The sequence below is a fragment of the Frieseomelitta varia genome, unplaced genomic scaffold (assembly GCF_011392965.1).
Source record: "Frieseomelitta varia isolate USP_RPSP 00005682 unplaced genomic scaffold, Fvar_1.2 scaffold_35, whole genome shotgun sequence".
Taxonomy (NCBI): Eukaryota; Metazoa; Arthropoda; class Insecta; order Hymenoptera; family Apidae; genus Frieseomelitta; species Frieseomelitta varia.
The window spans coordinates 404127-417494 of NW_025110090.1; the positions used below are offsets into that span (position 1 = coordinate 404127).

The following is a 13368-nucleotide window of genomic DNA, read 5'->3' on the forward strand; positions in this document are numbered from 1 at the left end:
CGAGACTTTTAACCCTCGCGTTTCTTTTTCTTTTTTTTTTTTTTCTTTTCTCTCTTTTTGTTTTCATCACTCGAAAAGAAGAAAGACGACCATGAGGTACAACTCGAATTAGTTAAAATGTATCTTTTTGCGGAGAAGAGAGAGGTAAAATGAAAAGCTTGTTCCATATTTGTACAGAGTACAGTATTATTAAATTCTTCGGTAAGAGAGCAGAGGGACGTATAAATTAGAATTGTTAATTTTGCAAAAAAATGTATTCTGAATGGTGAAACTTGTTGAAATGTATTTTTTCCTGTGGGAGAGATCAAAGTGGCAAGACGAGAGATACCACTAAAACTGAGACTCCTTTAATATTTATGATAAGGAAGAAATAAGGTACAAAATTTTTTTTGAAAGAGCAAAGAAGAAGTTTGCTTAATTCTCAACTGGTAACTGAATTTTGTAAAGAAAAAGTGCAAAAGAATACTTATAACTGATATGCAATGATAGCCTTGTTAAAATACATTTTTGTGAAAGAGAAAAGAAATAAACGAACTGAGAAACCTTAATATTTGCAATAAGAACAAAATAAAGTACAAACTTTTTAGTGGGAGAGCAAAGAAGCATAAATAAAAATTGTTGATTTCGCTTAACTCTTGACTGATATTCACTGGTGAACTGGTTCAAATGTATTTTGTGGAGAAGAGAGATACGTCCAAAAACGAGGCATGATTTAATATTTATAATAAAAGCAAGATAAAATATTTTCGTGGACGAGTAAAGATTGTTGATTTTCTAACATTTAACTTAAATCAGTGAAGAATAAAAATCAACATTGAAGATTTAGGATACACTTTAAATTACTAAATTCTGGAATCATTAATTTAAATTAATTTCACTGCTAGTTTAAAACTCGCACGAAACAAAAATTAAATAGCCGAAATTTTTGTGGTATAACATGAACTACCGTAATCCAACGAATAATAATAGAATCAGATACCTTTGACAAAGAAGAAAGCTTTCAGAAAAGGCAACAACGAGACGGGAGATTGGAGAGAAGAAAAGTCGCGACGAATTATTAGAATGGGACAGATTTCCCGGCCACTAAGCTCCCTTTTTTTACTTATTCCCTTTCTAATCCTTACAAATGTCACGGTAATCAAGCTTTTTCCCTAATTCGTATCACGAAGCACCCGCATGCGAGTTGTAATCTTGACGGAACGCACCGGCTATTTGTTAAACATACTGTGCTTTATAAACAATCCCCTAAAAATCCTTCTCCTTTGTCTTCTCGGCCAATTTGAAAACAAAATATTGAACAAGACTGTACTAATAAGAAACGGTGAAAAGAAATGTTTCATTGAAAAATTAAACGAGATGTGTATACTTAGATGTTTGGCTCAGAAATTTTATAGAGAAAAATTGCAATTCTTGAAGCAAGCATTGCATCGTGTTCCAAAATTATATCAAGAAATATTTTATATAATAAATATTGTTTCATTAATATTAACCCCTTGCCTTACGATTTTGTTTCCAAATTTCTTAGTGGAAATTTCTTTCCTCGTGGAAACCTAACCCAAACCGCGACTCGATATTCGAAGGTAAGCATACAAGGCAATCAATATGCAAATCAATAATCTGAGAAATCAAACAGTCGAATACATCTACGTAGGCGATTTCGCTGAAAAAGACAAAAATTAAGTATATACATATTTAAATTAACTCGAGTTTATTTAAAAACGTAACTATACTAAACAAAAAAAAAAAAAAAAAAAAAAAAAAAAAAAAAAAAAAAAAAGAAAAGTATGAAAGGCAGGAACAAGGACAGGTGGTCGCACCTGAAATTTTAAAAAAGGGATAATTCATAGAAATAATTCACTCGGAAACACGTCGACGTATACATAATCAGTAGTACTGTGCCATTTTATTCTCAGCTTCTACGACGAACAGTAAATTACTCCTACGATCTCTAGATCCTCATCCAACGCACCTATAACCATTGTCTATGCAACGATACAGCCATGTACACAGTTTCGCATGACAACGATACATCGAGAACCGAGGGGGAGGTAAGAAATGGAAAAAAAAAGGAAGTTTCGGTCAGTACAGCGAATTCGTCAAAGTGCAGAGAAAAAAAAAGAAAAAAGAAAAGAAAGAAAGAAGCTTCTCGTGTATCGCTTCTTGTATTTGACACCAAAAATATTCGCGGGTACCATTTGATCGGTACCATCATACGCAATCCTCGCATTCGTGCGCACCAATTTCTAACGTACAAATGTATTATAAATGTATACGTGCGTCAGCGATACCCAAAACTCGAATCATTCTCTCTCTCTCTCTCTCTCTCTCTCTCTCTATTTGAAATGCAATTCTGCTCAGCACCATGTTACAACACAGCGAAGACACAAATTCACACACTGGGTTGTTCTCTCGAGTAGTCATCCAACGGGAAAGAATGGCTCGTGAAAATGAGTTTACCAGTTACTTCGCTAATCCTTATTTTATTTCCCGTGTTATTTTTCCCATTTTAATCCCGTGTTGCTGTATCATTTTTGTGCTATTTACATCACTTGTATTTTGCATTATTTAATATTCTATCGTTTAATTTATATCGCCAAAGAATAATTTAACTTTATTATTGAATGATAATCAACAGTGAAAAATAACGAGTAATATTAATACTGAAACGATTTTCGTCGTGAAACACCACCCAACTCTTTGGCGAGTTAACTTGCAACTGGGAATGACGAGGTAACGCGCAATTGAAAGATTGGAAGATCTGTTTCCGAGGAATTGGAATATCTAGAAATCTAGTTGAGTTGGCTCGCCTTGAGCGCTGGAGAGGCATTTTAGTGACGAGTTAAATCGTCATCCCCGGTTAAAGGGTTAAGAGGAAACAGAGAAAGGAAGGAATGTTATAAACTAATAGAACGTTCTCCGTTTCGAACGAAGCAAACATTCAAGAGCAAAGAATCTAAATCTAGGACAGAGAATGCACAACGCCAAAAAGGCGGAACTAAATTACTTGATGCGCGAAAAAGGGTGAGTTTTCTTTCTCAATCGCTACTCTGCGACAGAGGAAGAGATGTTGATTTCGTTTGTCGTGAAACTGGGCTTCCGTTTTCTTGGAAATGAGATGCAGGATTTTGTTTTAAATTTCTAATCGCTACTTGACGCTAGAAAAATGTAAGAAAAGATTCGTTTCATTTTTACGTAACCATCCCTTCGCGAAAAAATTTCTCTCCTTATTTCTGTTGAGTTACACTCTGTTCTATCGTCCCTCTACTTCGGATGTGGCGCGTTAGCCACCGAAAGACTCGCCAATAATAATAATTACAAAAAAGAGGGACGCCGAATCTTTCTTTCTTTGGGTTTCTTCGTCGCCACTCATTCCTCCGCAACTTCTCACCTTTCTCAGACTCACCCCTACCTGTGCGTGAAACAATGGTAATAATGCTTAAAAAAAAAAAAAAAATGCAATCATTCGACTTACATCCCTGTCTCTCTATACACACATGCACGCACACACACACGCATATATGCTACAGCAACGTAATATATCTCGCCTTCTGTATACGTTATTGTACAGATTAATATGTATATATGTATATAGTATGTATATAGATAACTCGTGTAGAAAAATATTTTATGTTAAATCGCGACTATCGTTATTAAACGTCCCGCCACAAATTGCCTAACCCCTGATCCTTGGTGACGCAGATCAGCTCGGCACCAATTCCGTTCCTGAAACAAAATTAATTATTATTGTCGCTGAAATAAGACAGGAGACGAGCGAGAATCTGGTAGATTGTTTAGTGGATGATGTTCTCGTTGTTGTGTTTCATTGTTCTTCGTATTCTTCGTGATTGTTAACTCAGATATGCTCGTTACTTTATTGAGAAATTTCTTAACGTAATTCATTATTATTAAATTGGTGTACGTAGAATGTAATTTGTAACTTGTAAAGTTTCATTGTAAATTGCTCAGCAGGAATGAAAAATATCTTCAATCTCCTCCGAATGTTAAATCCATGTTTGTAGAAAAAAATTTTAAAACACATTCACCAAATTTAAACTGAGAGTATTCATAACAATGACGTTTCATATTTTCATCACGAATTTATAATAATAAATTAATGAATTACGCGTAACAGTAATTATAAATATTATACCAATTGAAAGTAAACAATCATGACAATACATTAATATAATGCAATACAAAATACAATCTAATTCAAGCACCAAACAAAAAGAAAATTACAATATAACATTAATATTATAAAAAATATTTTTTTAAAAAATCACTAAATCTTATATATATATATATTTCGACATATCTGAGTTAAACGCAAGCTGCAAGGTGTTTCATGCCGAGTATGCTGGATTGAATTTCGTTTGAAAGAAGAGATCAAAAGCTCTGGATGGAACAGACGAATGGAGCAATTCAGTTGAAGGATAACGCAGGAGTCGAACAAACGGAAGACTGATTTCTTGCGCGGACAAGGAAATTCGAAACGAATCGAAAATCAAAAACAAAAGAATTTCACCTCCCCGCGATATCGCGACGCGTTTAATTCGTCGATTAGAAAATCCACGAAAGATCACGTGGAACGATCCTGTTTTGCTTTTTACCTCGTTCGAGAATCGCCGAGACAAAACCGAGTGCAGGATCGAGCTCTTTTCTCTCTCTCTTTCTTTTTTTCCTTTCCCGGACACTCTAGTCGGGTATCGCGAGAAAGGATTCCGTAGTCGAGAACAAAAGAACGGCCGTGGAAAAGAACGGAGTCGGTCCCGGTCGTTTCCTGCTTGCTGGAAAAACATTTCGGAAAAGTCAGTCGACCGCGAAGCGCGTTTCATTCGACGCCGTGGCTGACCATTCTTGACGCGTTCTGAGGGAACTGGACGTCGTACCGAGTGCTCGAAGTATAACAATAATAATACAATAAAATAGCATGAAATTAATATCAGACATATTAGTAACATAGATACTTTCGTGGTTCGAGTTCTGATATCGCTTCGACTGCGAATATTTATGTACTTTTGGGGAACTTACGGGTGAGAAAATGTACTGAATATAACATGCGAGAATATGAAAAATATAATTATTACAATAATGTATAATGGAATTTTCTATTTAAATTTCATTCTAATAGTAGTCACAAAAATATAAAATTGTTACTTCCAGCTCTTGAAAGAACATTTTACAAAAAGATCGAGCATAGAATCACACCTTTCCACAAAAAGAAAATTTTTTGTCAAACCATAATACATTTCCATAACCATAACCATAACCATAATACTCGTTCTAACATTTTTTAACTAATTTCCGTATTAATTATTTGCTGTTCTTTGAAAACTTTTCTAATTCGAAAGAATATCTTCTGTCAAAATTGGGACTTAAAAATTTGCAAAACGAAACAAATATTTGTCCAAGTAGGATCTGTCCAATTAAATTCATAAAAGTGTGAATTTACATAAACATCCGCAATCTTTTCTTCTAAATATTTATGTAATTAACGCAGGATTTGAAATTTAGAGAAACAGGATTAATTCGAGTGGAATTGCTGCTGCATGCTAGAAGCTAGAAGAGGTCAGAAAGAAACAAAATGAAATTAGTAAGAGATGTTGAAAGTAACAGGAATTGGAAACTGAGATCTGAAAAGAGAAACGTGTGACGGTTAAAAGGTCAGATTACATAAAATACGAAAATAAAACGCGACTGAATTATTCCACTAATAAATATTAAATTAACTGAAAGTAAAGAAAAAAATAACTGAATTATTTTTAAATTTAAATTACTTGAAATAACTAAATAATTTGATCCGACAGAAAGTAATATCAATACACTATTGATTAAAGCAATTAACAATGTCCAAAATAAAATTGACAGAAAACCATGCACGCAATTAATAATTGTTGTAATTACTACGATATATCAAATTAAGATGACAATAACTGTAACACATAATTGTTGGGAACAATATTTAACAGAGCTTAGATTTATTCGACAAATGATATAGTATTTGATGAGTGATAATACTCGATGATGGAGAAATAAACAGCGTGCATGATTGTTAACAAAAGATTGGGAAATGGTAATGAGAAACGGGCGTACCAGGACGAGAAATAATTTAAAACGAGTCATGGAAATCCAGGATCGACGGTCGTTTGTGAGGCTTCTTAAATTCACATTAAGGACGACTGGTGACGACGAAAATGACGGGACGAAGGGTGTCACGCATGCCATGTCGATGCAGCGTTTAGCATCAGGCTGCACCGCGTCGTGAAATAACTCGTTTCGTCGTCAGAACACTGGAAACTCGTTCTCGGATAATACTCTCTCCCCTCCCCCCTTCGAGGACCTCGCGAATCGTAAAAGCATCGTCAGGGAGAAGAGACGAAGAGAAAAAACGTTCGCCTCTGCGTTTCTTACGATTCTTCTCTTCCAATTAAACTGCGTGCGAATAATTTAATCGAACTATAACACGACATTCCAGCGTGTAAAGTAAAGCGAAGAGAAAGGAATATCGACGTGCATTTTTTTCACCATTGATCTGTTCTGTTTCTAGAAAATACATATTATTGAAATATACTGAAAAAATATTGAAATGTGAAAATTACTGAAATATATTGAAATACCTATTATCGAAATATATTTAATAAATTACTTTACTTTCGAATATTTTGCATTTATGTGATTTTTAGATTTACGAAATTGCATCGTTTATATAGAACAAGTTACAAATTTCCCAAAAAATATTTTCACCATATTACCACGAACAAATATTATTACTGTTTATTACTATTGTCAAATTACTACACGTTACATTCTCATTATTTTATACAAATACATAATTGAAACATATATTGGAACCGACAGATTTCTCAAGTTATACATTACTGCTCGATATTCTGCGTCTGTGCAATTTTCGGATGAAATCCACCAGATTTCCCATGCAACTAAGATCTCTTACGTAAGAGGACAGTATCATCAACCAAGGAAAATAGAGGAAACAGAGAGATTTCTAGGGGAATTCGAAGACAGAGAGTTTGCTCCGACACCGCGCAGAGTGAAAAGAGAGATCGTGAGCGAGAACGTAAAACTTCCTCCTATTTCTCCCCCGTCCCTCTTTTTTTGCTATTAGCTAAGTATACCGCCTCTGGCTTATGTTAAGCTTCGGCAATTATTTGTCATAGTCAGCTAAGACGAGAGTGGAGACAAAAGCGTGGAAGGGAATGGGACGAGGGCCCTCGGAATAAGACGTTCCCATCAATTTCACCGCCATCGTTCGCGTCCTCGCTTTTCACCCATCCATTTCTCCGCTTGACCTCGGCCTTCGCCACGGTATAATCACAGAAAACGATCGTTTGTTTACCTTGCAGTAACTCGGTAATTATCTGCGCCATTCGAAAGTGTTGAATTTACGAAGGTAGAGTCGTTTTGCGTGATATTCGGTAGATAATATTTTGCCGGATAAAAATTCCTGTTTAATACTTATTATTCCAACTGGCAACCACTTAAAAAATAATCTTTTTGACTACGTCTTTTTTTCGACGAAATTCTTAAAAATCCCCGAATAAGTATTCCAATTCTCGGTAAACTGGATATCTCGACTTAAAAGCCACTTTTTGAATATAATATCCACATTATATGTTACTATATCAATGATAAAAATCTTGAATTCCCAATCTAACTATCTCACATTACTGGCAAGTTATCTTTAACGAACGTCAACGTTTTAAAAATATCCCTTTCTGAATGAAAAATTTTGTCTGATACTTGTTATCGCTTAAAAAGTTACTGTCTTTCTCACTACATCTTTTTTAATGAAAATTCCTAAAAATCCCCCCGAGCAAATACTCCAATTCTCGAACCGATAGCCCAGCTTAAAAACCATCAAACTCGCCCACTCTCGAAGAACAAGAAGAGCATGAGCGAGAAAACGCAACGAAACGATTGAGAGAGTGCTCGTGAAAATGCTCGGGGCCCATCCGGAACGACATAATAATCAACCGGCACCGAAGATTGCGAAAGAGCACTGGTTCCCCGACCGCGGGGCAACACCCTTTCCTACCTAACTTATACTTATTATTGCATTATCTCATCTTTGGCCTAGAACGATTCTCTTGGCGGAGAGGCCGCGAATACTGACGAACACCGGGAAGGGAAAAAGTTTCTCCAGGGGGGGAGAGAAACGAATCTGGCGAACTACATAATCCTCGGTGCAATGGTGTGATTGCGGGCAGAAAGAGATTGAATTTCTTGTTTTATTTTATCTAATGTTGTCCGAAGAAATAGTATCTTTAGTAATAGTATCTTTCTTTCTGAGAGATAGAACTTGAATTGAAAGATTAAAATTTCATACTTTTCCTTGGAAAATAAATGGTTTAAGTAAGAAGAATTCTTTTATAAAATCTGCTCACATGTGGAAAATTAGACTTGCTGGAATTTGGAAGGTAGAATAAATTGATTAACTCGGAGGATTGGAGTTACAAGTTTTTAATTCAATCGGCGGAGATGTTCATTTCTTAACGTTAATCAATTAGTTAATAAAATAGGAAATATTAAATTCAGTTAAATCCATGAACTGTGCTGATACGCAAAGAAATTACAGAGAAAATCTGTCGGGCTAAAAGAACCGGCTAAAAATGCCACTGAATTCTCCATGAAATAAATTTGCCACAAAACGAACCGCCGATTCTTGCACTACGAACGAAAATTACCTCAATTCAAAAGACCAGAGGTTTCCCTTCCATCTCCGATCTGTACAGTCGACCAGTGACTAATTAATCGACGCAAAAATCGTAACGAAGCGCTGATCCTCGGAAAGCGAGAATTCGAAAAATGTCACTGTCCTTAATTGCCAATTATTCGCGAATTTATACGCACCGTATGCAGACCGACGATAGGTTTTTCCTGTTGAATCAGTTCAGTTACAAGACTCTCTCTCTACCATACATATTCGAAACGATTCAAAGTACATACGTACGTAATAACACATCGCTACACGCGGGTCATGTTCACTTGTTAGTGAACCGGTGGACAGATGCATCGTCTCTCTCTATCTCTTTCTCACTCTCTTTCTCTCGCGGAACGTCTCGTTTGTTCTCTGGCCGCGTCTTCTTTGCGTTCTTGCGACGCTTAAACACGCGGCCAACGATCACGATAATGTCTTCATCTCTGGATTTCCGCGAGCGGTGGATTGCCCGCGCCGCGAATCCCGGCTTCTTATCTTCGCCGTGCTTTTTTGCGATAATAGCGCGTGTAATTCTAGCGGTTGGCAAAAAGGCCCCCGGGGGGAGCAAGGAGAAGGAGAATTGATACGACACCGCGTCGAAAGGGCGAGCCGAGCCCTCTCCGACGGCCTCGTTTTCGCCACCTTCTTGCCCGCCCTTTGAATTTTTACCCAACGAGTGTCAACGATTCCGAAACGATTAGTCGAAAATCTGCCTCGAATTTTCCTCTTCTCTCTCTCTCTCTCTCTCCCTGTTTTTCTCTTTTTTTCCTAAGCTTATGCCGATGAATTGAAAGAACTGTAGAAGTAAAAGGCTCGAAAGATCATTGACGCTGATTGAGAATTTCTAAATAAAACAGTTGAAAAGTATTTTTAACGTAGTAAAACCCCGATGAATAATTCCACTGATTCTCCTCTCTCCTTCCAGCGATCTTTTGTTCGTATAATACGAGTTTGAATGGAGTTCTAGCGCAGCATAATTATAGAAGTGAAAGATTGTAAAAATATTCGAGAGTAGACAGATTTACATCATAGAAACTTTAATATAAACTACAGAACCTACAGAACAGATACAGGCTCTTATTTATTAATTTAAATTTAAACTAGGATAATAAAAATTATATTTAATACTATAATTAGAGAACAATTGGAAATATCATAGAAATACTTAAAATTATTGAAAGATTTATTGAGGATACCCTAAGTTAAAGACAGAGCTTCTAGTCAAATAATTTAAAATAAATAAAAATTCACCGAACAGTAGAACTCGTAATTTTGGATTACTTACTTTATTACTTTTCATACGAATTTCGTTTTAATTTCATTTAAATTTTACGAATGTCAAATTATATACAGACCATACTCATACTCTATAGTTCTTGTATTCCAGAAGCAACAAAGTCTTTTAATAATAATAAAGTGGTCACTTCCTTTTTTTTTGCTTTATAACGATTTCTACTGGTAGAGAGATCTGAAGGAAGAAATCTGAAGTGAAAATTTCTGTGGAAGAAGCGAAAGAAGCCGGGAAAATTTGACAGGCCGTGAGGCAAATTGCAACGTTTGAAAATAATATACGTTGCTAATTTGTAGCAAGACTATGGTTTTCGACACGTTTGCCTGTTCGAGATGAGGGTAGTTGACTAGTGTGAACGTGCAGAGTTTCGCGAGCTCCTTAATGAACCGAGTTCGTGAAAACCATTAATAACCAAGCGAGCCAAGTTTCGCAGGAACTGGCGGAGAAAGAGATGGAATACGTTCGAGGTCTTTGCAGGAAACACTTTCGCTCGAAGAAACTTATATTTCAATTTATTTCGTAAGCGTCGAGTTGGAAGACCAACTTTTATCAATGTCCATGGTTTAGAGAAAAATTCCTACACCCGATGAGATAATAGATCATACTATGATTGATATGAACCGATCAAAATTGGTCACGAATGATTATGTCAGTCAAGTTTGAAACAAATTTACAGATGTACATAGAGACTTATTCATGTATACATGACTTATTTGATACATATATAAGTTACATCTTATCTATTTATCTAATCATATAAAATATATCATTTATACAAGTTCTTTACTATATGTACTGCTTGCAATAATTATTTTGCAATTACTATATATAATTTCAGATAAGTTTCAAACTTGACCGATATAATCACAATAGTTGTCTTTTATTACGATGCTGATGAAGTTTCAAAATATTTTATATAACACAAACACCAAATTTACCTTCACTGTACATGTTGAATAGAAACGAAAAGGGAAAATGAAATAATTTCTAACACACTTCATGAACGTCCAAGTTTCCAGCGTAAGTAATCCAAAGAAAATGTTCAAACGTTCAAATTAAATTAATTTAATCAACATTCCAAATATTAGTAGTCCAAGAAATATTCCAACAATCTCCAACGCCCCAATAATTTTTATCAAGCATAACATTAATTTTTCCTCCATCGCGTTTAAATGGCCTAATCTATCTTATATCCTTTGCAATGTCGTATTCGTTCTTCTTCAAAATAGAACAATATAGAATTCGTTACTCGACCCAATAAACTAAAGAACCAGAGAAACGAATCGGATCTGGGCGTTCGCGCAGAAATCACGCGGAACAAGGAAGAGGTTCGAAGAGGGGTGAGTGGGTCTCTGGTAGGCCCTAATGCGACGTATCAATATACGTGGGTGCCGGTGATGGGCCAATATCGCATAAGTGGCCCGATTCACCGTCATTTGTTACGTTTTGTTCGGTCTAAGTAATTTAAGAGTCACCCTTTGCTCGCCACCCTCTCCCGGGGAGGGGAGAACGGACGCGCAGAGAAGAGAGGGGAATACTTGGAGCGAAGGAAGACGGGCAGGGGTGGCTCGAGGGTGGCTGACTGTACTTCGCCTCCATTCTTCGGCAAATCGCGGCATATTTGTCAGATTTTTGTCCGAGAACAAAACCTTCACGGCGTTTCTTGCACCCGGGCGCTTAAGGGGGTTGAGAGTTAAGTGGATTGGTTTCGCCCAGAGATCGGCACGAGTGTCTGAACGCGCGACAACCGGAGCCTTAATTCGAGCCTCTCGATTTCACACGACTTCCGATTCGACACCGTTTCCGCGCACTTTCCCCGCCGGCTTCTTTCCGCGAAAGAAGACACTTTTGGAAAAGTTTCTGTTGATCAACAAAATTGAAATTTTGATTTAATTTGGAATCTGAAAAAGAAGATCGAAGGCCTGATCGGTGAAAGAACCGAGTCTCCAATTAGAAAATTTTATTTTGTGCTTCTTCCTCTTACGGCGAGACTTTCGGTGGCACAATTTTCTGAAAAATATGAAAAAAAATAGAAAAATATAATTAAAGAAAAAAAAAAGTGACATTATTGAGAATTAACTGTCTCAATTTTTTAAACATTCAACGTATTTCTAGAAAGCTTCTATTTTTCTTTTCCTTCTTGCTACAACATAAATATCGGATAATCAAAAGGAGTCGAGATGAGAATTGTAAATCAGGATGGGAATTGATTATACAGGGATATGTGAACTCCAGCATGAAGATACTAAATCGTGTAGGAGAATTTATGAAAATACGGTATAATTTTCTGCGATCTTTCACTCACCCTTGAAACCCTTTTCCGGGAAAATGGACTCGGGATTGTTCGCATCTGACGTGACGTCTGCTTCGTTTTCTATCGGTGTGTCGATCTGAAATCAAATGGAAACATTTTCGTTAGATCGACACTAAATTATTCCTTAAAATTTACGATTACATAGTTGTAATATTTTATTACATTTTTAATATATATTTATATAATTGTATGTTTAGTATATTTACGAAAATGTATTTATATAATTGTATGTTTTTATAATTTAATTGTATATTTTCATAATTGTATATTTACGAGAAGCTTAATTACATAATAATGTCTGAATAATAATATTGAGAAATTAAAATATAAATATAAAATAGAATTTATTAATGTATTATTAATGTAGAATTAAGCTAAATCAATCATTATAGAAAAGATTAGAGACAAGTTGTTACGTTTTCAATTTTTGCAACTTTTGTTTGAATTAATTACTTGATAAAACTATACTTTGGTGCAAAAAAATATGACTAAATAAATCATAATCTCATCAATCATAAACTTATTTTTGATAACTTGGATTTTCGAGATTTTCGTTCTTCCCTAAGTTTCACTGTTCGAATTTCCGAAAGTTCGAAACATTAAAGACTCGAAGTCTATCAAAACTCAAGACTTGTCATAATTCGCAAGAATTTCGACATCTGTTAATGTCTCTCTTTTCGCCTCAGCTGCGACTGATATATTATGCGTATGAATCTTATTGATTTTCGATTAGCACTAAAGCAAGAGAACTTTCCCTGTATATTTTCACTAAATAAAAAATAAATGTATATCAAATCGAGAAATTCGGCTCGACGTACGATCGAAAAGACTCGGTTTAATCGTCGGTTTGGAAGTTTACAGACGAGAGAGATCGGCCGTTCTAAAGCAAATAAATGTTTGCTCCCGTTTGTTAATTCATCAGGACGGCATCTCGGGGCGAAATGAATGTGGATCTCGATCCACGTGGCCCGCGTTCCATGTGGAATACCCGAAGATCCCACGTGTGATCCACGAAGACGCGTGGGAAGACGAACGTCGCACGAAATG

General features: G+C 35.9%; 1 protein-coding gene across 2 annotated transcripts in view; it reads right to left on the bottom strand.

Annotated features, from left to right (window-relative positions):
* Positions 1-1877: 1877 nt before the first annotated feature.
* The window catches only part of LOC122530636 (ubiquitin carboxyl-terminal hydrolase 48-like), a 35851-nt gene continuing 24360 nt past the window's right edge, over positions 1878-13368 (bottom strand). Inside the window, exons 2-3 of one of the 2 annotated variants that reach the window (XM_043657757.1) lie at positions 12313-12397; positions 1878-3723 (exon numbers count right to left, since the gene is read on the bottom strand). In XM_043657757.1, coding sequence (XP_043513692.1) covers positions 3701-3723; positions 12313-12397 — 108 coding nt within the window. In that variant the 3' untranslated portion in view covers positions 1878-3700. Of the gene's footprint in view, positions 3724-10805; positions 12018-12312; positions 12398-13368 lie in introns of those variants that run through there. The other variant, XM_043657756.1, reaches the window with a different exon arrangement.